The sequence below is a fragment of the Gambusia affinis genome, linkage group LG21 (assembly GCF_019740435.1).
Source record: "Gambusia affinis linkage group LG21, SWU_Gaff_1.0, whole genome shotgun sequence".
Classification (NCBI taxonomy): domain Eukaryota; kingdom Metazoa; phylum Chordata; class Actinopteri; order Cyprinodontiformes; family Poeciliidae; genus Gambusia; species Gambusia affinis.
In genome coordinates this window covers 3,524,442-3,549,663 of record NC_057888.1, presented here as the reverse complement: position 1 = coordinate 3,549,663, position 25,222 = coordinate 3,524,442, and the positions used below count along the sequence as shown (strand labels likewise).

The 25,222-nt window shown below is 36.6% G+C and overlaps 1 protein-coding gene across 2 annotated transcripts in view; it reads right to left on the bottom strand.

Annotated features, from left to right (window-relative positions):
• Nucleotides 1-25,222, bottom strand: part of LOC122824190 (cadherin-12-like) — a 147,498-nt gene that overhangs the window by 83,980 nt on the left and 38,296 nt on the right. For both annotated transcript variants that reach the window (XM_044104486.1, XM_044104487.1), the window contains exon 2: nucleotides 15,216-15,618. In XM_044104486.1, coding sequence (XP_043960421.1) covers nucleotides 15,216-15,461 — 246 coding nt within the window. In that variant the 5' untranslated portion in view covers nucleotides 15,462-15,618. The remainder of the gene's footprint in view (nucleotides 1-15,215; nucleotides 15,619-25,222) is intronic.

The window sequence follows — 25,222 nt, the reverse complement described above, 5'->3', positions numbered from 1 at the left end:
TGGGGGGAGGTGCACCATTAACATTTTTTAGAAGAGCAAGAAAATTTCTAAGTTTGAAAGGTTGAAAAATTGCTAGAAAAAAACTGAAATTTTGAGATCAATCTCCAAAATTTTCTAGAAAAGAAACATACAAATTTAAGTTTCAAAAATCAAAAGAATGTATCTCGATTTCTGAGTTCGAACTCAAAAATGTCCGCATTATTCTTTATTATTTCCCAGTCTTCTCTATCAAGTTTTTGATTTGAAGCTACAAAATTTGCTTGTTTTTGTTTGTTTTAGAACTTTTAATGTTTTTTATTCTCTGTCTATGACAGCCCTCACGATGTTTGAAAATACTTTCCAAATTTTTTTTAGGTAATCCAACCAAAGAGATTTTTGTATCCTATTCTAAATTCCAGCCTTTTCTTGTCTCTGGAATCTGAGTCATTTCAATTACTGTCACCGATGTAATAAAACAGCTTTGGTTCACTCTTGTATTGACGTTGATGAAGTAGTAAAGAACATTTTTAAAACCACTTCCTGTGAAGTTTACCAGTAAAAACATTGCCCCGTATTTTTCTGGCTGCATAATCGGTGCCCAGTTCAGTGAAGGTCTCAGCATTTTTTAGTTGCTACATTTACCCCTTTTAAGCCCTGTGGACTCTGCTTGTCAAAATTTTTGCGCTCCTCATTATTCCTGCCCTCGGATGTGAGACATTTTTACGGTGCAGAATTCCCCATTATGCTGCCCTCATTTGGATTTCTTATTTTTTAGGACGTTTTGTCCATGTTAGGGTAACCAGTCATCACTAATAGTTTCTGTTGCTAAATTCCCGCTCTGATAAGTTTTTTTTGTTTGTTTTTTTAACCAAACCAATAAGTCTATCCTCAGCAATGGTTTGCCGATGATTTTAATTAAAATAGAAACTAAGAGAGTGGCATGTGGTCAAGATGAGTTCTCTGAGTTCTCACAACCCACCTTCAGGTAGACCAAACGAAGCATCAAACCAAACAATTTTACATCTGAAAGGCTGCAATTAGAAACCCTTTCGACAAAATACACCTTTGAGCAAAAATGCCTAGAGGGCCAGAGTATGATGAGACAGCCCTTTCTTTGATTTCCAAGAGTCTCAGTTCACATCAGCACTGGGATAACGAAAAGAAATTAATATTAAACGAGGAATAAATTACTTCCAAATAGCTGCGCTGAGTACTTAAAGTTTTGTCCCCTGTAACAATTTATTGAAAGTCTTACCACAGATGTATGCACAGCCAAGCCAACTTGATTTGCCAGCAGTGGTTGTATCCATCCATCTGTTTTCTGTTCCCAAGAAATCTGTCCCAGGAGGCAGCTGGAGAATATCCCAGCAGTCAAAGTGTGGAGATGTGGAAAACACCCAGGAAAACAGATTCTGCACCAAGGCTCCAATTGAGACGAGCTAAAAAAACAGAAGTACTAGTGGTGCATGTGATTTATTGTTTCAGATATTCCAGGAATCAGGGCGATTTGAAAGGTGCTGGTATTTGGGTGGAAAAACCACTTTTGGACTATTTGAACATCAAAATGTGATTATATGCTGACCCAGGTATGGGTCAGCTCCCAATATTAAGGCAGAAAAGAATAGAAATATCATTTTGTCCCACAGTGGTGACTCTGATACAGATATTAATACCATCCATCTTTATTCTTGACCTTATTTTCAAACTGCATGCTTCTATTTTACTTTTAACCTTTGTGCTGGGATCGGAATTTTCCCCAGATCTATTCAGTCTATTTCTGAGTGACATCATTCTTTATTAATTATTATTTATTTTACATTATATTCATAATTCCTAATTGCACTTTCTGAACCATTTGAAAGCTTTGTTGCATTTTATTTTTAAGTTTGAACAAGATAGTCAACCTGTTGTTTTTGTCTGTTTTCTGTATTATTTATCTTAAATTGGCTGTTCTGCTCCTGATTGCACTGACTGACCAAGTTAGAGTTTTTACCTGTTTGATTAATATTGTGAAGCTATTGGTGTATTTAAAAGTGCTGTCGGATGCAGAATTATCAAATAAATTTGTAATTCTTTTAATTTGTCTTTGTTTTTTTAAAATAATAATAATAAAAAACATTTTATGTCAATCCAACACTGTTTTCTGTTTGCTTCAGGTAGTAGATCCGTGCAACTACTGTGGATATAAAACAAACTATTTACAAAAAATTAAAATAATTTAGCAGATAACAATAACAACATCGTCTCCTGGCTCTGGTTCTGAACCAGAATCAGACCAGGAGAAGAAGCATTCAGCATCTATGCACCACTTATCTGGAATAATCTTCCAGAAAACTATAAAACAGCTGAAACACTGACTTCCATTAAATCTTGATTAAAACCCCCTGTTTAGAGTCGTATTTGAAACGAAATTGATTACAAATTTATTGATGGAACTTGATTTAATGTCCTGTTTTGATTGTTGATTCTATGTTGAATGATTTTGTGTTTGTTATGACGTGAAGCACTTTGAAATGCTGAAAATGTGTAATAAAATTTGATTGATTGATTGATCAGTGATGTAAACACTTCTGTGATTGATTTAAAGAGTTAAATCATGGAGTGGGAGACATTGTCCAAAAGTAATGATATTCATATATCAACATTTAACATGTAAAGCTCGTGAATCTTTCCTGTTTTCTGAGATGTCAGAAAAAGTTTTACACTGAGTGGAGTTGCCCCTCCCCCACCAGTTGCTGTACACTACAGGTTAGCAGACAGATAAAATGCAACTGTCCTTCCTAGCACTAATAAGAGACGCATTCAACTTTTTGGGGGATATATCCTGGCATTAAAAACCCATGGACAGTCAGTGTGGAAACTAAAGGACAGCCACCTGACACTGGAAGACTGCAAGCTAAAATTGGCAAGTTATTTGCAGCTTGTCTAAGATAGCCGACCAGTTAGTCCACTTAATACCAACTTTTTATATCTGTGCTGCTATATAAAGTACTGAACGACAAAAGTTTCATTTTAATGTCAAAATCCAAATGAGGAGCTGTTGGAATAACTTTTAATTAAAAGCAATCAGTTTTACACTTTGTGTGTACTCTGTAAAGCCGTGGTATTCATGTATTTCTACTTTGAGTACATTTTTCTTACACCAGTCTTCAAAGTGGTAAAAGAATCTTTATGAGGAGTAAAAAATGAACTGGTTTGAGACCAGAAGAGAATCTGTTCTGGTTCTTCTTGCACTGGGTTTATTTTGGAGCCATGGATGAATCACTGTGTAGTGAACCCATACACTCTGATGTAAACCAGAAAGAAAACTATGCAGAGATGCTGTTTGTGCTTCTGATTAAGTTCAGCACATTTCTTTATATTATTGCATCTGGATGTGTGCTGTAAATGAGTTTTATTTAAATATTACACTGTTTGGATTTATTTTGCATACATTTTGATCCATGCAAGACAAATGTGAATACATTAGTTTCCTCACTGCAGACTTCCACTGTTTCTGTATTCAAATGAGGTTGCATGTATTAAATAATATGAAAGCTTCAGGAAAAAAAATAGACTCTTTAGTTTGCAGTAGTACCAAGCCACCAGGATCTGCAGGAATGCAGACTTGGCATTTATTTCTACATATGCTGCAGAACAAAAGAAACTTTGCTGGCACTCATTAATCCAAAAAAGAACAGGTAGTGTATTATAACAATAATCTGTTTTCCCCTTATGTTTAGTTTTCTAAATTTATAAAACCCCGTCCTGGATTAATACTGTATACACTTAAAAAAGAAGCAGATGCACGCAGTCAGAAGACGAGCGCAGTGTTTTCAGAATAGATTTAAAATGCATCAACATAAATTTGGACATTAACTTGGAAGTTGTAATAAAACTGAGCCCTCCCACCTCACTGCTGGAGCAGGACTCTATCGACTTTTTGAGGTGTATTGATATGTTTTCAAAGGAGATAAAAGATGAGACGATTCTTCTTCATAGCACAGCTTTCATTGTGGATTTATAGCAGCCAGACTTCGACCTACATTCAGAAGAGGAAGAAAATGGAAATCACTGCCCTGCAGTTTTTAGAAAAGATGGGATGACTGGGGGCACAAGGTGTTTGTCATCTTGTGTGGTTTCAAAAGTGTCGCAGAATCTAAGATTTTATAAATGAAACCGGATAAATACGAAGATACTCGAAAGTTACAGCTGCAGGTTTCACCTTCTTTTTCGCAACTTATTTCTTAATTTTCACATTTTAGAATAATATAACAATAAATTACCAACTTGGAGGACACGACATTTACTAATAGGTTTTATTTACTTTCAATTATTAAAAATAGGACCCGAGATTATATTACACCTTTTGAAAAGTTCTCCTACTCCTTTAAGCTTTACCTTTTACTTTTCTACTTTACAACCTCCAGGTTGTAAAAAAGTGCAAATAAAGATTCATGCATCAGTGCATTTTTTTTTCTTAGCACAAACACAGGTCCAATTTATGTATTCTTGTAAAGTCCACTTTATTATGAAATGCCTAAATAAATCCAACCATAATGCTTTTTACATCAGGTTATTATGGCTATTATATGGTTATTATGTTATTATGGTTATTATAGGGGGGGAGGGGGGCAATTTCTGCCACGAAAAAACCTCTAGAAAAAACCTGAAATTTTCCATTTCTAAAAGTTGAAAATTGACTTGAAAAACATACTAATGCTTTGAAGGAAGAACAGACTGTTTACAAAACTTTTATAGATTAAGAAATTCCATGTGGCTTTATGCTTGCTTGAGGTGGTTTTTGGCTTTTCCAATAAACTTGGATATTTCTGACATTCCTTATTTGTTTATTTTTTTTTTAAGCAAATTTGAAACTTCTCAAATCCAAGGTTTTTTTTTTTTTATGTTGTTCCCCCCCCCAAGGCAAAGTGATTATTTTTTTTTTTGACAGAAATGTACTTTTCTTTCTGTTTACCAATGTCCAACACTACAGTTGGGTTTTCCCTGGTCCATTTATCTTTTGTTCAGTTTTTGAAACATCAAAAAAAACATTTTAATTTTCATTTGAGAATAAAAAAATACAACATCAGTGCTTTTTGTATCTGACTTGATTCTAAAATCAAAAGTCAAACGTTTATAAAAGTCTTTGTGTTTTGTTCAGTTTAATTGAAAGTCACAATCAAATAAAAAAAATACTTACTTCATTATTTTCATGTGAAATAATAAAAAAAACAAATACCACACATTAATGCTTTTTTGTATTTATGACTTTATCGTCGAGTCAAAAATCAAACATTTATAAAATACCTTGCAACCTCATTTGATTTGAAAGAATTAGAAGTGGCATTGGTGTTTTTTATTTCCATAAAATAGACAAAATCCACTAAAATCAAATTTATTTTCTTGCATATAAATGCTACAGTCATGCACAAGGACGTGGTTAAGAAGTGGACTGGAGCAGCACTGAAAATCCTGTTTGCAGTTTGGCGATAGTTCCATTTTGTTGCCTCCTAAAATGGTTCTGTTTGGTCTAAAAACCCAAATGAATGTTTTGACATTTCTTAGTGGGAAGAAACCAGTAAGGCGAGTAGATTTGATCCAACTGTTGCCAAACATCTGCTGTTCCCACAAACAGGCACTTGTTCTGTTTGGCACAAGTTGCAGGCAGACCAGTTGGACCAAGACACCAGTACAGTGTGTGTCCTCATCACTTCACCCTCCACCTCTCTCCTTCTCCACTACAAGTCTTTCATTTAGCCTGCCGTCAGAACTGACAAAATTACCACCCAGTTAGCAGCTTGAATTATGTTTCTGTGGCTAGCACTAATTAGTGCTTATTTAGCTTTTCTAATTACAGTTGGCAGTGATGCATTTAATGGAATGCTCTAAGAATGTGTATAATTTGCACTGTTGCACATGGAAATCAAGTTTTTTTTTTTTTTTTTTGTTTTTAGTTTTTTTTTTTATGCCAAATATCAGAATATTTAAATTCTGGCACTCTTAATAATAGCATCAACTCTAAATGTACAATCAGCAACAATAATCAGTAGCTTATAGGACCACTTCTAGCAGCTGTTATTGTTACTAATCCTCTTCTGTCCGACTTTATTAGTCACCCGCATCATTACTGTTAAACTGTGGCCCACTGTTCTTTCCAACAGTGTTTGAATTTATGAGTAATGTGAGATATTTGTGTCTATGCAGCTACTTAGCAATCAAATTAACATCTGTGCTTTGACTGGGCCAGTGCAGCAGCTTCAGACTTGTTGTTGTGCTGAAGAATTTTGTCTGTTTGGGACCATTGACCTGTTGGTGACCCAGTTTGGGTTAAGCTCCTGCTGACAGACAGATGGCTTCACATTTCACTCTCATTTGTGCTCATATGTTTGGTGATGTGGTAATGTCTATCAACCATCTCTACATCGAACAATGGCCATGTTTCATTCAAGGTTTTTTTTTTATGTGGATTTTGAAACATTGGAACATTAGAAATGGTTGAGGGAAGTGACAAAATGGGGAATTTCTTGCCTGACATGGTTTTTGGCTTCTCCGAGAACGTTTACATGCAACAAGGAAAATGGAAACATATACATTAGAACTAATAAGTTCTGGAATAACTATCTTTCCCATCCAGTGGTGGGTCTGTGCATGAAAGTTGGAAAAACGTCAGGTTTTGTCAAGGCTACAAAACTCCAGTAGTAGGAGGATTATCCAGTGAGAGTCACTCAAGGCTGACCAGTGGTGGAACCAGGAGCTGCTTTAATGGATTATCTTCCATCTTTCACAGTTTATTTTTACATATTGATTGGAAAAATCTCAAGGCCATCCACAATTTTGACAATTACAATTTAAATATTGGAGTACTTAGTGCAGATATTTTCAATTTTATGCGTGTATAACATTGCAGAGGTAACCAATCAATCAAAAGTCATTTTAAACTCAAAGCCAAAAGCGTCTCGCTATCCGGGAGCCGACGGTCCGTTGAGAGTTATGGACCTTTTGGAGCTGGTCTGGTGCAGGAGGAGTGCATCCTCCCTTGTTCAGAGAGTCCAGTTGACTTCTGATCACTTCAATGTGAGAGATGTTCCCCGATTTCAGAACTCTGGCTGAAGTTACACTGGTAATTCCAGGGTCCAGTGCGCATTCAGCCTGGAGAAAAATATACTTTTTCATATTGTATATCTATAATATTCTAAAGAAAATGTCACCTGGGAAACTAGAAAAACTGACTTCAATGCTACTTGACGCACTATTGGTTGGCATTGACATTCATTTTCCTTGACACAGACGTCCCTCCAATAGTGGAAATAATGAGATGGTTTCATAAAGCATATTGAGATGCATTTGATTTTTGATCTACTAAAATAGGCAGTTGAAGGTGTTTTTAATAGAGATTCTCATGTATTTGTGAATTTTATCTAGTCACACGCGGTCAGGGTCCCTAACCTCTGCGAAAACCGAAGGTTTACTGTAGTTTGGATTCTAGATATGCATTGTACTTGTTTTGTAAAATGCTTCAACATTACATTTGCTGTGCATTTGCCCTCTGAATATAAATTAAATTAAAGTCTAAAGTTGTATCAATCTGCATTCAGATTCCATAAAAATGGTTTTTTTTTTCAATGTGTCTGGCACTTGTTCAAGGGAAAGTAAACAAAAGAAGAAGAAAAACCGTGGAAATCCTTTCGGTGGACATCTGATGGCTGCATGGTCAGCGCACATGTGGGTGAAAAAAAAAAAAAAGCCCTCTGCAGCTGAATCCCTCTGCTTGACTTGCAGCCAGTGGGATCTTTGCTCCATGTGATTCTCTTGCCCCAAATTTCCCATCAATCTCCACCGCAGCTATCCTCTTTAGGCTGAGTGCCAAAAGATTTAAACATTCAAAATAATGAACCGTAATGGCATGAAAGGAGTAATATACACTCATGTCACTTGGATCATTACAGCCTGCGTGTGTGTCTGGCTGGAAAGCGGGTCAGAGGGTAATACTTTCTACATACACAATTGTTAAAGTGTTGCCAAGCTTATGAGGCTGGGTCGACGGCTGATTCAGTCACACATCCCTGAAGTATGAACTCCTCTGGCAATATCATCATCTGCCACAAAGTTTCTCTTACATCATACACATAAACTGGGACTCTTCAGCTAGCTCCCACCCCGACTCCCAAATGCTCCAAGTATAGCTTCTCTAGTCTGCAGTAACTCTCTCTACTTTCTCCTCAACTGATCTTCTCCCTCCTTTTAGAGGCTGCAGTCAGATACAGAAATTACTACTTCAATCGGTCCAGAGAGGCACATCTGCCACTGAGCGGAGAGCAAATTTAATGTGTCACTCTTACCCCACACCATGTAGGTCACTGAATGGACCTGATGTTTATAAACTGCTTCCATTTACCGCATCTCTTAAAGGGCCAGTATTATGTATTTTCCAGCCACATAGTGCATTTCTATAGCACAATAAAGTAACTGTTACCTGCAGTTATAAAAATACGACAAATCAAAAATGACTTTATTATTATTGTAATTCAACATCTTGAAATTTTAAAACTCTTTCTGACATTCAACCTTCAGGAAGTAATCACAACATCACTCCTATTAACTTTTTAACAACATTTATACTAGTATTTCACTGAGAAGTAGCTCAGATTGTCGTGCTGTGGTGATGTGAGAAAACTGCAGCAGACCCAGGTTGAAGTTTGAAAGGATTTTAATAACAAAAAAAAACACAAAGTCCAAAATCCTGGCAGCACAGCGGAGCGGAAGGCAAAGGCTCAGCACTGGTAACAACAGGGTTTACGAATGGACAGCTGGACGTAAACGATGCATAGAACTAGGACCCAACGAGGAACAAGCAACACATTCAGAATGTGAATGTGAATGCACAGAGGGTAATCACAGAAACAAGAAACACCTGGGAGCAATCAAGGGGAGACAGGACAACACGGAGACTCAGAAAACTCACAAACTCGAAATAAACGCACAGAAAAACTCAAACCACGACACGGATAATGAGCTCAGCAGATCCACCAGGTATTTACTAATTGCTGCGGGCTAGTCTGAAGGAGCTGAATGGAGGAGTCAGAGGGATGGCTGCTGTGTGAGGTGGAAGCTAAGAAGCTTAGAAACTGCAGCTAAGAGGAGGAGCTGGGTCTCGAAGGCGGAGCTTGGTCCACACAGGTGTTTTGCACAGTTTAATGGTTCCCATAAAGATTGAAGTATTTCTCAACCATGCATGAAAGCTTCAAAGCAATGAGGAAATGACATTACAACATTATATAAAGCTAAAAAAAAAGAGTTTTACACAATTTTACACAATACTGCTTCTTCCAAGCTCAGGAGGTTGAAGTGGCTCTATTAATAGTTCTGATTTATTCCTTTTTATAGATTAATCTTTTTTTTATAATTATGTGTTTGGAACAATATTCCCTCTGGCTTTGGATGATGTGCATCTTGAAAGATTTGTGCTGCTCTTGTTTAACCTTTAGAAAGTTGTGTAGCCATGGCAAAAAGGTATTAGCTGATTAACTTCTCATAAGTTTGAACAACATTCAGAACCATTTCCTGTGACTTTACAGTTTTGTGATACAGCAGTATTCAAAGTCTTTCGTCCAAGTCCTACATTTGGCATCCTGGTGTGGTAATTCAGCAGCAGATAAGGTCCTGCACAAACACCATAAATCAACTTTGAACCAAAAACATGCCCACTAAATACAACTCACATCAACCTTTTTTTTTTTTTTTTTTCTTTTTTTTTTTAAGTTTGTGATATGACTGGATTTGCTATTTCTTATCGAATTTGGTTTCAAATAAAACCCAGTTTCTGAGTGCACTGAATTTCATTTGCTATTTTTAAAATGAAGACACTAATCTGAGATGTTCAGTGACAAAATTTGCTCTGCATTATTTTGCATCAATTATTGGAAAATAGTGATTCATGCCTAGTTAAAAACTTGAGACACAGCTTTGTGCAGTTGGATGCTATATTGGGCTTTCACTTCCTGGGCAAATCAAGTTGGAAACTCTGCTGCTAAGCTAATTAACCTTGCTCACCAAGCCAACTATTATTGGTCATATAAGCTGATCGGTCAGTGAACATGTTGACACAATATTTTAAATGGTAATATTATGTAGGTGGAAGAGATAAAAACCCACAAATGTGCAAATTAAAAGGTTATTAGCCAATGTGGCACATTTTATAAATTCAGCAACTGTTTTAAATTTAGAGGCTGGAGTTAGCAATAACTTCAAAGTTTGAAGACTAACTTTTGTGGTCATCTAAATATGCATCTCTGTCTCTCTGTGTCTGCATCTGTTTGATATTGCAAGGTGACTGTTAAGCTAAGCCACTATAATCTATTATTTGTGATTAAAAGCATAGAGGAATGCATTTGTCTCCACTCTAGCAACAAATCATTAACAAATATTGAACAGTGTTGTGATGAAATTAGAGATAAAAACAATAAAGTATAAGTGATGAACATAGCAGCAGAGATATTGGATTTTTAACTTTAGTTTTGAACTTCTTACTTTTCAAGGTTGAATCCCGAATTAGAATCACTGAAAGGAAACGTTCAGCATTTCTGAATGAATATTCTGTCAAAATATTATGAGCAGCTAAGAACTTGCATCAAGTAGATATTTCTCCTCATTGTCTTTATATAACATAAAGCATCAAGTTTATGCTATATACTTGATTTATGGAATAAATCAAGTTTATTACCTCATAAGTGATGAAGCTATTGGTTCATCATAGCTTTGTTTATCTTTAGATGGTAATATGTATCTTTGCTACATTAATACACTAATATTTACTTTTTTATCCATTTACAGCTGCAGGATAAAAATGTTTGTTACTGTCACTATGTTGTGATAGTGAAATATGAGGTAGATAAAATGTGTAAACATCAAACTCATCTGCCTTCCCTCTGTACTAACTCCAGAAATACACACCTCACTCAGAGGTAGAAGAAGGGTTTTCAATCATTCTTGTGTACACGCTGCTCACCTCCTCCTCCTTGCTCTCTGCTATGCTACAATAGCAAAGCAGTCAAGAATGCTAAGGCTAGTTAGCATAGCCAAAATTGATGGAACAGTTTTTCTGTAACTGTAAGTTCTTTCTCCACCATTAGAACATTGAACAACGCATACACAAGTGTGATTGACAGCGGTAAGACCCTCCTCCTGTCTCTGATTGGTGGTTTTTGACCAGGACCAGCATGTAATCTAAAGAATGCAACAGTAGCACTGAGAGGTGCTTATTTATTTATTTATTAACAAATAATCTCTCATACTACACTGTCACAATATAATGACAGTTTTAACAAATATGTAAGAACATATATATTTTTTTAAATTACTGCAGCTTTAAGAAAACTTTTAAAAAAAAATGCTGAAATATCTACATATATATTCTATTTTTTCTCTCTCTGACTTGGAAATTAAACATGTCAACTTCTCAGAGTATGTGGAACGTAGATATACTCCTGAGTAGGTGAAACGGTCCTCATCTTTTGTTATTGTTAGCGTCAAGGATAACTCTGTGTCCCTGACGGTGCATTTCTGGCACCTTATCTAAAGTCTGTTGGCACTTGATTCAGACAGCCAGTTTTGAACTTATTAATATGCCATCACTACAATTATTATGAGCTAAAATCCTCTTTATTAAGACTGTTCCAACAAGATCGGAGCATCTCTAAATGCTGGTCATATGTGGAAGAATCAGTCAATTATTTTGAAGCAGTGCAGCGGTCCAGGATTAAGGACTTAGAAGTGCAACAGACATCAGCCTCTGCCTCTCTCCCTGCTTTAGCCTCAGAGACTTGCACAAACAGCACGGCTTGTCAAGGCTGATTGCAGTGGCACTGGGGCAGATAAGTCAGTCTTACTATTATCCTGTGTAAGCCAGGACTGCCAAATTACAACTTTAGCTGTAAACCCCCACAGAGTTTGCTTACGAATGTCCTAAGCCACAGCAGTGAATAAGAAATCCTGCTAAAAAGAGTGATGGCCAAGGTTTTAGAGGGGACCAAAACAAGTGGGTCTGATGGGATGCATTTTGTTCAGGCTGCTGCAGTCTCTTCTACCTTTTTATTGCTTTTGGCACCCTTCCCCGGTTCATAAGTATGATGTTCTTACAGCTTTGCAAGGACCATAATTTAAAGTTATTTCCACCACACCATCGATTCTCTCTCGGCTTTGATGCCGTGTGCGTCTGGATACAGTGGCATAGAAAGGTTGTGGCACAGGAGCATAAGCATGTATGGATTTCTTTGTCTCGTCTGTAGGCGCAGAGACAATTTCTCCACAGAAGATTTAAAAGATAACGGTAGTGAAGCTTCATGGGGTAAATTAAATGGGGCAACTTGAAGCAGTAACCTTTAGGATATATTGGTAGGCTGTACAACAGTGCCTTGCAGAACTATTTAATCACATTACATCTGGAAAACCTTAAAGGTGACCCATTGTACTTTCTTGAACAGATCAGGATAGGTCTATGAACTATAAACAAAACATGTTCATTACATTTTTGCCCAAACTCAATCTTGGATAACAAGATTTCAGTCTGCTCAGTTCTGTCTAGCCTGAGCTGATTTAGGGCGTCTTGTCACTTTAAATCCAAATAACCTGCTGCTGGCCACGCCCCCAACTCATCATTTTCACTCTGTATGAAAATAACTAAGAACAGATGTATAACTATACAACCGTATTTGAAAAGCATTAACAGAGGATCCTGCACAACCAACAAGAATATAAAAACTTGTTTCTGGATGGTAAGTCAACAATAAAAAACACTTGTCTCTTCCAACAGCCATTGTACAGCGCATACAGTGGTAAAACCAGCTGACCAAACGTCCTTCAGCTTCACTTGGGTTCCTAGGTCCCAATTGTAACTTAAGAACTGGGAGGTTTATGAAAATGCTTATTTGCCAGACACCAAAAACAATTGACCTTTTTTAGAAGCAGCAGAAACCCAAATGGAAGCATCTAAAAAATGTGCAAATTGTGAATTTTGCATTATAGGTTCTCATAGACCAGCATAAAGTGATGTACATCTGTGAAGTGAAAATTAACTGGGCTTTTTCTACCCATTTTTAAAAATAATAGTTTAAAATTCATGATGAGCATTTGTCTCCAGGAGTTCATATTTTTTGGACCCATCTTTCACTGAAATTACAGTTGACAGTCTTTTGGAGTTTGTCTCATCCAGTTGTTCGCCTCTGGAACAACTGGATCAAACTAGTTGAAGCTCAGTCAGATTAAATGGAAAGCGAATCCCGATTGCCCAGTCCAACCGGGCCTGGGAGTGGACCATTCTAGCACATCATTATATTTTGATCTAAACTTCTCCCTTATTAGGCCCACGGCAAACTTTAAGTGGGATTTTTTTTATGTTTTTTCTCCCACCACTAGTATTATGTTTAAAATTTTCCATCAAGGTCAACTTTGTAGAGTCCTTATGAAATGCCTGGTAATTTGAACGCCTCAGTTGAGGATCTCTGAAACCTCTTTGCTGCTACTTTAATTAAAAGCCTTTTGGCACAGGTTGTCAGTTTAAATGGATGCCATAACTTGGTAGATTTACAGTTGTTCAAGGTAACTAGCTGTAAATTCAATTTATCCAGACAAGTATGAATATTCTTTTCATGGTTCACCACATTAACACTGAAATAAATTCACAGCTGTAACAGGATCTGGTTCCCCTTCATTCATTGTATTTTGACTTTTTATATGCAGAAGTCAAATTATTCACTAGTTACCATGTCCATTAGGTCTTCATACTGTATGCGGATTTTTCTATATTTTATTTTTTACACAATTCCTAATTTTCTGTGGATTCTTTTGTCTCTTCTTTCTTGAGGCCAAATTTCTCAAACAGCTGCTACTTTTCATATATTTTAAAGTTTTCTTAATTAGAAAATAAAAAGACTATGTTGTAATCACAATCTTCTTTTTAAAGCACTAAGGGTTATGCAAGTTCAGAAAATCTTCTTCTTTTTTTTCCTCACACCTAAAGCTGCAAACATGAGGATCGGCTCAAGAAAATGAATGCATAAAAAAAGCTTTAACATATTAGTTTGCTGTGACTGTGTCTGAGTTTTCAGTTTATATTGAACAAGACTTGAAAGTAATGGTTAAATAACAATGCACAGAAGCAGCTTGTTGCATTTGTTTAATGTGTAACGTAGCAATGTTTATTCTTCTAAACATTACAGATTAAATCTTTTATTCACTCTTTTAAATGGCACAATTTTGAGCTTTTCTTACTTCTTGTTCATCATGTCAAAGCCAGCAACTTTTAGGTTAAAGTTCTTTAAAGCGACGTCCAATCGCAAACAGTTTTACTTAAATGTGGTCATGCACAACACTTTAACTAAGCTTTACAACATTTCATGTCCTGGTTTGAACTTCTCTGACCTGACTGCTGTGTTTTTGTCTTCCTGATGCCGTGTGTTCTCAAACAGACCTCTGAGCGTCAGTTCAGTTTAAAATTTTCCCCAGAGGGGCAATTAGAAGGTCCAAAAGCCAAACTTGGAAGAAAACTGTCCACTTTTAAACTACAAATCAAATGTGGAAAAAGTTCAAGTCTTAAGAAGAGTTTGCCACGGTGCCGTATAGGGGTGGACATTTATCGCATCTTTTCTTATTTATCGTGAAGAACTTTGATTTTTGTTGTCACAATAAATTCTAGTTAATGACGTTTAAAACCCCCCAAACAGTCCGTATTGTCAGGATTGTATGTTTTACTTCTTGTTTCCACTGTTTGTTCAATGAGAGCGTCAAGAAGTGGATTATGTGCAGTTTAGTGAAACAAATCACACATTTTTTATGTGGCTGGTATGTTAAGGTAGAATATTACAATTGGTATGGATTGCTTTTCATCCCTTCACAACCATACAGTTACCAAAAGAATAGTTCAGTTTATCACAATAGAACCACAAAATATCTTGATAACTTAAAGCTTTCAAGATATTTTGAAATCTCCCACCCCTACTTAAAAGCACAATTTCTAGGTTTATTTAGCATCAAAATCTATGTATTTAGACCATTTCTAATGTTTCTCACCTGATAGTTTCTCTATCATTAGTGTTTTTCTTTTTTACCCTCCTTTATCCCATTATATCTCCTAACATTCCTTTGCTCCCTCCATTTACCCCTTGATTCAATTGCTCCCCAACTCCTTCCTGCTTGATTTATGACTTCTCCTGTACCATAAATTACTGGTGCAAAAAGACTTTTTTTTTTTTTTTTCTTACCTTGCCCACGTACTGCGGGTCTGAGCCCATGTACTCCTCCAGGACAAAGAACTGGTTCCACACCCAGCCCCTCTTGACGCGCTGAAACCCAGCCGCTCCATTCCTCGTCGAGCCCACCGAGCTCCTGGCGCGCTCTCGCCCACTCCTGCTCCGTCCCAGTGGGGATGAAGGTTTGTGTGAGGAAAAGCCAGAACCCTCGTTGACAAGAATCCACAGGAACAGCAGCAGGCAGTTCCTTGTAAGCATTGGCGATTTGTGAGGCTCAGGTTCCCGAGTTGAAGTCCTTGTTGAGAACTGAGTTACGGGGGGAAAACGGCTGCTGGCGATGAGTTGTGTGAATGAGTGAGGCGTGGAGTTGCAGCGTGCTTCAGGGCTGCAGTCAGTGACTTCTCGATCTCATTACCTGAACGAAAGAAAATTTGTATTAAAATGGCTAATTTTGTACCTGACTGCAGACTAATAACACCTTATTAAAATAAAGAATAAGGGTAATGCAGGGTTGCCTCACATCACACTCAGTCATAACATGCAGTGCTAACAGCTTCCTTTTCACAAACACCAATTGGTAATGGCTTTCTTTTCATAAATACCAATATCTTGGTGGCACTTAGCAGCCTATATTCTTTTCCCCCACTGCTCACCTGCATTAGTTTTTAACTGCTCAATGATAAATTATAGTGCTTTCACTCTCAAGCATAAAAGTAAGTGCTGTAATTATGTGCCCTGTGATAGATTACTTCTACGCCAGGCAGTTCTCATGGATACATGCTCTAATTAGCAAGAAAACTTGTCTCTGTGGGGAAAAACGGTGCCTTTATTTTCACTGTCAATTACCGGCCACCACACACCGAGCCGCAGACCTGTCAATGTTGCAGCAATTCCTCACCCATAGAATGGCTAAAAGTCAGCATTTTCAATGACATCTTAATGAGAGGGTTCTGATGCATGTCATGATTTCCTTTACTTAAGCTTGTCTTGGCATATTTCATCTAAAAACTGCAGGTAAAGAAGAAAACTTTTTTCATAAGCAGAATAAAACATAAAAAAAACAGAAGAAGACAAAGGATGATGCACAACAGGGTGCATGTATCAAAATGACATGAGCACCGACTGAAATGTCATTGTATAGGAGTATGCTCACAGTGATCTCTAAGACATGTTGCTTTTCCTGAGAAGCCGCCATTATAAGGGGCAGAGCTTGACAATAAAGGGCAACTGCAGATTGACTCTGCATGGCATTTTGACATGCATGTGGGAATCTGTGTACATCACATAAAAATAAATGAAAAGCTAAAGTGTTTCAAAGCATGGCCAGGAGAAAGCTTTGAACTATCTCGGTTGATATGACAGTTTAATTGCATAATATCTAAATATTAATAGATATTTGAATTTTCACTTTCAATTTACATTTTAAACAAACACTTTGTTCTATTTTTTGTAATTGTTTTCTGTGGGTGCATCGTGTTTGTATGACTTGGTTCCTTTACTAAGAACAATAGTGTTCATTTCTATGCAGATGACACCAAACTGTACGTTTTAAAAAAAAACCTACACATTTTCAAATCAGTTACTTCAAGTGTATGTCCCTGTACAATTCAATCATTCTCTAAAAATCTGACAGCTGTTCGGTTTTTGGCAGCAGGAAATCAGATCATCTTCGTCACATCATTAGTCACTAAAATCCTTGTTTTGTCTTGTAACACGCTTTGAAACCTTTGTTTTTTTTAAAAGTGCCATATCAAGGAAACAGGCAGTTCAAAGTGCTTTACATGATAACGTAAAACAAACAAAACATTGCAGTGGCATAATAAATGAAAGTATTGGAAAGTTTAAATACAGATTAAAATTAATGACGTTCCAATTATTAATTAAAGACAACTCTCAGTAAATGGTGTGTTAGCAGTAATTTAAAGGAACTCAGTGCTTCAGCGTTTTTGCAGTTTGTTCCAGATTAGAGGAAACTGAATGTGGGTTTCATATGTTTGGTACTTTCCTGTTTGAAAAGGAGTAGACAGAAGTGAACACTTATTTAATCTGATCCCTTATTTCAATTTGATAAATTATATTGCTTAAAACCATGTTATAATATTCATGTATCTGTTCATCATTCTACGCAAAAGAGCCAGCAAATAAATTGTACTACATGGACAAAATTGTTACAAATCAATTCATAACAAAACAAGAAAACCTGTTACTATTATTGGTATTGATTGTGATAATGACAATTGTAAATAACACCTACAAATTCTTCTTAATCTGAAATGAAATTTAATAAAGTGTGTATTGGAGTGACTCATTCTAAAGAGAAAAAGAACTGCTGAATTATCAGTGTGGCTTTAACAGTTGGTTTTCCAAGCGGCTCTGACTGGTTAAGCCTCGTTTCCAATTGTTTACTACATTGTCAACACCAAAGCGTTCAGCTCTGGCCTTGTTACACGAGACGCCATTGTTCTAGAAACAAGTGATTGGAACAGCGATGGGAAGAAAGAAGCAAACGAGCCACCTCTCCACATAAAGCTCTTCGAATCTGTACAATAATGGAAGAAAGCGTCTCTCTAATTTCATAAATGGAGCCCTCATTGACATCATTGTCTTTGATTAATTATACAGACTTGGAACAACGGCTTCAGAGGTAGATTACTCCTCCAAGGTTATCTTGTGCAACCAGATCCATTTATTCGCTGTCACCACGCTCCCTGTAAAGAGCAGAAACTGATCTGCAAAGTTCCCCCAATATGAAATTGGCAGGAACCGCCTTGACACGGGTCAGACACGCCTCTGCCGCAGGTCAGTCCTCATTTAGCTCCAACATAATGGAAAATGACTGTTCCCATAATTCCTGCAAAATCACGCTTCTGCCACTGTTGGGTCCTGAGAGAGGGCCCCATGCATATTTTATGAGATGAGCTCATTAGCATATGTCGGGCTTTCGGGTGCGAGCCTTGACCTGTGTGTCTGCTTCACGTAGCACGACGAGCGCAGCAGGCTGACGGGGGGCCCTCGCACATCACCTTCAATAATCAAAGAACATATGGCCGGCCGATCTGCCGGTGCAGATTACCACCCACGAGAAACTCCCACAGAAAGTTATTAGTTGTCAAGGCAGCCATAAACATGACAAACAAATCAGCAGGCATTGACTTTTGCAGCAGAGGGGAAAGAATGAGTCATGAGGATCAAGTTTTTGTTTTGCATACACTTTTATATCCTAACCTTTTATTTCCCCTTCTGCTTTAATAGCTCCATTGTTTTGCACTGGCGTTATTATTATTATTCAGGGACATGGGCAAAGGTGTTGATGTTTTAACAGGGTTATGAACTGACCTAGTCGTGAGTCGGAGACGAATTTTAAATGGTGTCTGAAAACATCCCTTAGAAAAGTGCAGCTTTTCTCCTATAGAGCGTCAGAATTAATATGGAAATTAACTTCACACTGATTTCTGAGGAATTTACATTTTAAATTAGTTAAACCATTGTACAGCTCTAGACTGCGACTTTCTTTTAATATATGCTTCATGTTTTCTGGTTTTAGTGTGCTTATATAGCACAATAAAATGCATGCAAACACAAAAAGAAACGGCATAATGCAGGGAGGGAAATAGAAAGTTCAAGTTATGTAAAACCTTATGTAAACAAACAAACTATTGGCAAGAATATGAAATAAGTGGAAATCATGGTAAAGAATATTTACTGAAGACAAAAAATAATCCTAAACCAGAGAAAAGTGTCGGATGGTTCTGGAATTTGTCCTTTATTTGGATTCAATAAAGGACAAATTACAGTTAAATAATTATATATTTCATATTATAAGATTATAATAAAAAGCAGTTGTTTAAATGTTTTCTCGAAGTCAGATTGTGATCAAAAATGATCTCTGAGAATGTTGTGGAAACCGGCTGATCAAATGAATCCGATGTTTAGTGTGTGTTTTTGGGGTGTATTTTTTTCCTATTCTGGATAAAATATACATTATCATTTTAAGAAATTAATGAAGTTTAAACCATGAACTGAATTTGAACAAAATAAACATTTTCACCTTTACAGAAAATTATGTTAATTGTCATGAACTCTGATGTTAACCCTTTAGATGGATTTTTAAACAATAAATAATTATTTTTACGTTGTTTGCTTATTTTTTATTTGTCTGGTCTTGGTTTTCGCTTCCTGATATTTGCCAATCTTCAGTTGGCTCTGCTCTAGTTTTCCTATTCCACCACCTGCTGCACGTTCTCATCTCAGTCAGTTCGCCTGCTTCCCTCACCGGGTCTCTTCCTGTTGTGCAGAGGAACAGTAATGGTGTACAGCTATTTTGTTTCGGAAATAAACTCGTATGATGTTGTATTTTTTTTAAAGTAACAATATTTTTACAGCATCTTTTGTGCTGTCTATATGCGCATCCCAGTGTGTTGTAAAACTGAGGTAAAGTAGGAGATTTCCAACAGAAATAAGCCATTGCTCCACTTACTGTACTCATCATGTAATGATGTTTTGAAAGTAAATATTTTATTATTCTTTAGCTTTGGTATAATTTCTTCTTGAAAAGCCTACACACCAACATAACTGTTAAGACTTGTGCAGTGTTAAAACAAAGTTTTGAAAACACAAGTTTTGAAATAATTTCATTTTAACTATACTTATAATACAGCTAAAACATGTACCAAAACAAATAATGTGGAAAAAAAACAACTAACTGAATTTTTGTAAAGTAAGGACTTTTATCAAAACTCTTACTTTATTTTTTTTATCAAGTTTTCTTCAAGTGTACAAAGATGTTTGCACTATAAAGTAGACCAAGGATTCTTGATACTTAGTTGATGACTTGATAAAAATCCTTACTTTACAATAATTTAATATTTTTGAAAATGACTAGTTCCTCTAGCAGATTATTTCGCTTAACTTATTCCCCCATGTAATGGCTGAATTTTTCATCACTATTAAGGAATTAACTTTACACCATCTCCTATATCTTGCTGAAAAGTGACTTGTAAGTTTTGTCTTATTTCAGTTGTGCTAAGATGTTTGCACCATAAACAAGACCAGAAATACTTGGTAAGAGTTTGTTTTTGCAGTGTAGGTTGGAGAAATACTGACGGCAGCACAGAAGCCGCTTCACTAATGAGCAATTATCAGAGAGACTAACAATAAACCAGTCCTAAAACATAATTCTCAGCATTTATTTCCACAAAATAAATCACTTAGCACTGAAAGATTTTATGATCGTGACAAAAATGGCGACGTGAGCCGAAGCCTCTGCAGTGAGGTCTGTTTATCGGGTAAATATCAGCAGACGCCGTCTCCACACAGCTCAGACAGGGGGAGACGGTAATAACACTCAAACCCCCGAGGAAGCAAGTGGGAGGAAAAATAAGTGTAGGTGGGGAAAAAACAAAGTAATGAAAATGGGAATATCATCACAGCTGGCCAGTTGAGCAGAATTATCAGATCACAACTCGTGTAGGTTAAAGCACAACAAAAGCCTCAAACAGGGAAATAAATAGCTTTAATTTTTCAGATATGTGCTCTTTGGTAACGATATTTTAATGTTTATGTACACAATGTAAAGGATCCACTCCCCTTAAGCTTTTTCAAATTTTCGCTACATTACAATAACAAACGTGAATATTTTTTTGTGTTAATTCACCACAGATTGTGGTGAATTAATGTAAAGTGCATGGAAGAGGATACAGATTTATCTTACACTAAGAATAAAAATACAACCAATGACTCCTTATGAAACTTATTATTGGGTCATATTTTAATTCAATAGAAGATAATCTACATTTATATAATTTGTGTTTATCTTAAGTGCCATTGATTCCTGATCAGGTAGACCTGTAAAATCAGGTCTGACTGATCCAGAATGCTGCTGCTGGCGTTCTGACTAAAACCAGGAAGATGGATCTCATCAGCCCACTTCTAAAGTTCTTCCACTGGCATCCTGGAGCTCAGAGCATATACTTTAAAATGTCGTTGTTAGTTTCTAAATCACTGAACAGCTTGGCACCAAAGACAGTCTACACTTCCAGACCTCTCAAGTATTCAGCTTCTGGTCCACTGTGCATCCCCAGAACCAAACATGGAGAAACGAACTGGAACAAACTTCTTGAAAACTGTAAAGATGCTGAAACACTGAGCTCCTCTAAGTCGAGGCGAAAATCCCACCTGTTTAGATTTCCCTTTGATTAGTAGGAAGTCAAACATTGGACAATATCTGTTTGCTTGATGATTGTATTTGATGAAATGTAATGTTTACTGGTTGCTTCATAATCGATGACTGATGGTGTAATGCACTTTGAACTGCCTTGTTCCTAAAATGTGCTATTTAATAATCTTGAATTGATTTATTTCAAAATCAATTCCACATTGTCCCACAGTTTAACAATTTTTGGCTGCATAAGAAAACTAATTAAAAAGTTTGCTGACAGTTTGTCTCTTTGAGGAGAACAAATCAATTTTGTACTTGTCCAAAACCAAAACCATCTGTGTTCTTCTAAGTTTGGAAATTACTTTGTGGTCTGGCTACCAGGCCAAATCCACCCTGGAGGAAAACTAATAAAACAAGTTTCGGTCATAAATATTATAATCTAAACAAGATTAAGTACTACTTTTCAATCATAATTTCTAACCGTTTTGTAAAAATACTTTTCTTTTTTTTCTTTTTTTTTTATTGTCAATCCATTTAATCATTTGAACAGCAGGCCGACATTCTTTTAATGGTGACAAATGAAAACAAGTCCTGGTCCCAAGACTATTTGTGTGATAAATGCTCTTTGATGCGTCTTATAGTGCAACGTCTGCAAAACAAGGAAATCTGTACAAGACGGAACACTTTGCAGGGGTACTTTAGTAGTTTTTAAAGGAAAGAGAATTGCAAGTACAGTTTTAAGTTACTTTGAGTCAGAGAGTGATTGCTGCTGCTGCCTCCATTGTTTTCAGAGTAAACAGCAGCAGAATTCATTGCACGAAGAGGCAGGATAGCTGCACCTCTATCGAATAAGTCTGGCTCTCTGCCCACTGCCACTGACTTCATGATGGTTCAACTTCTTCTAAAGGTTTGCTATCACTTCTAATAAACTCCTGTGCTTCAAAGTGTTGCAGTTCTGTTCTTCTTCACCACAACAGGCTCTACAGTACTCTGCAGCTGCAAGCACAGGGTGAGTGGGCTTCAGTTTTGACATCTGACTAGTCAAATTAAAGGAGTTACGTTGCTGCTTCCAGGTTGAAAAGTCAGATAAATAAATTAACATTTGTAAAAACTTGAATCTTTCTCTAGCATATTTGGATATGTGGATATCTTTAATATCATTTTTGATATTATTTTGATGAAAATGAGAATTTCAAAGAATATAAACAAAAACAACTGAAGAAAAGGTTCTGTAAAATGGAACAAAAAAGCTATTTTTGTTGAACAAATTTGGACAACCTCACATTTTCACTTAGAATGGCTAAAGTTTTATGTTTAAGCTTTCTGGAGACTTCAGAGAGAAGATTGCATCAGCTTACGAATCAGGCGAGGGATTTATAGGGGTTTCAACAGAGTCTGAATTGGCAACCTTGGTGTATGGAGGATAGGTGGTGGTGCACATTTAAGCAGCCGATTTCCATGAAAAAGTGTATGATCGCCGATCGCTGTCTCTTGTTGCCGATCACCAAAACGATCACCTGTATCTCTCTTCACAGCCTGCGTGTGCATCTGATCTCTTCCCTTCACTCTTCACAAGCGCGCAGCAACAAATCCTGTCGTGTGGAACTTTAATGCTCTGAGTGAATGGGGAAGTTTGCGTTTTGCGGCGGAAAATTACCTCGGGAGTGAAGCACGTCAAATATGACATAAAAAAAATAAAAATAAAAAATTTTAAAACCTTTGCTATGTCCAAACATGAGATAATTTATGAAATAATAAATAAATGATAATAAACGATCGATCTCTCCCTCCTCCTGTGTTCTGCAGAATCACTCCGATTTTACTTTTAAAATATTCTAAGTGCACTTCAAATGCAAAAAAAAAAAAATAAAAAATTGGAGTCCTTTTCACACAACTAAAATCAACTAAAATTTTCATATTTTGACCCCAAATAGTTTGGAGTTTGATGGATGGACTCTTGTTTTCATATTTTTGCCTGCTTCCAGTGTCCCACAACCGACTGTCGGACATCTTTCATGTCGTCCTTGACGTCAGAAGTTTTTGACAGAAACAAATATTCAGAGTCAGGAGAGATGCCTGATCTCATAGTGAAGCGGTGAAAGACAGGCAGCTACTCAGATGAAATGAAACAGCATTGTTGCCCCAAGGCAGCTGTGGAGCACAGGCAACGGCTGTCATCCAGTCAGACCATCTTTAAAGTCCGCCTTTACAACCAATTTTTGACCCGAGCTTCTAGAAAACCTTCTCCCTTAACCCATTAAGAATGGATACAGCGTTTCTACGCATCTCCCTCTCAAAGTTGAACGAATGACCTTTGCGCGCTTCTCCCCCATAAGCCTGTCATATCTTTTATGCCTCACAGTCGGCGTGTTTAATATTGGCTAATAAAAGGGCAAAGTTAATAAAAAAAAACATGAATGCTGAAGATCTGATCTCTTAAATAGGTTTTACTGTATCAGATATGCCTTGTTTCCTCAAAGGCAAAGACATTAAGTGGCGACTCATGACTTCTCTGTATGCACAACTATGAGGTTCCCAGTGATGTCTAGCGCTCATAAACAATATAATTAACTTGGTTCTGCCTCAGAAACCGTTAAAAATACCCAGAATTTATTTATGTCAAGTCTTATTTTCAAGCAGCACTGTTTTGGTACACCTGTCTACAGGAGTGTAAAACACACTGCTGGAGGAATAAATTAATGCCAAAGGTGTTTTTGTTTGAATAAAATCCAAGTTGGAAAAGGTAGAAGAGCAGTAGAGATCAAAACTGTGATTGGGATTACACCCAGCTCACCAGATGAGCTGATCCACTGGAACAAATCCATGAAAAAGATTTTAATCTTCATTTTTGATTTTCATTCTATACTAGTTTCAAAAATCAAACTGTGTTGAATAAATTGGTTTGGGTTTGTGATCTTAAAGTCTGCTGCAGTTGTGAAAAGTGGCACCAAAAATAACATTTTAGTTCTCATAAATATAATAAAACCTGCATAAATCATTTTAATAAGTTTGATAGTATTTGGTTGACTAGTTGATGAAATATATATTTATGGAGTGTTGAGGAAATATAACTATTTTGAGTGTTTAATATAGTTAATCTCACAGCCATGCGCATTTAGGTAGATTGAACATTCTTATCTGGACAAAAACTAAACAGATGTAAGCTAGGAGACAGCCAGGAGGCAAGAGATAAACATTCTCTTGGAGGAGATTAACCAAAACACTATTCTCTTGAAAGGTTCTAAATCAGGTGGGCCATAAAACATATCTCCCCGGCTCAGAGGTCGAAGGTCGGGGGTTTCTCAGAGAAGAGAGCTGCGTCTGGAGTTGGTTACAGCCTGGTACTAACGTTGAATTTTAACACATCTTTAAATACTAATCGCATGTTTTAGATTAAAGTTTATTATCCAAGTTAGAAGTATTAATCTAGTAGATGATGAATGTATTTGAAAAAATGTATTATCGGGGATAATTTCAGATTCAAAGGAAAATTGTTTGAATTACAAAAAGGAATTCTACCTCATTTTGTTATGTAACGAGACAAAGATTTAAGTTTTCGGAGATGCTGAAAACAGAAAAGCAGAAAACTATGTTTGATGAAAATAACTTATAATTTTAACAAGTAGTAAACGACTTTTGATTTCTGCCGTAACTTAGGAGAAGGTCTAAGTTTTTTCCAAGATAGCTTTTGGTTGGTCAAAACAGGGAACGCCCTATTTGCATATATTAACAACAAAAGAAACGCCTTCACTAGAAAAGTGAATGCGGAATAATAAGAATTCAGATGGCTGCTTGATTCTGCTTTTTGCATCAGCCTTCTCCAAAGACGCGTCTTTGCCTTTTTTAGTTTTTGTCTGTCTCA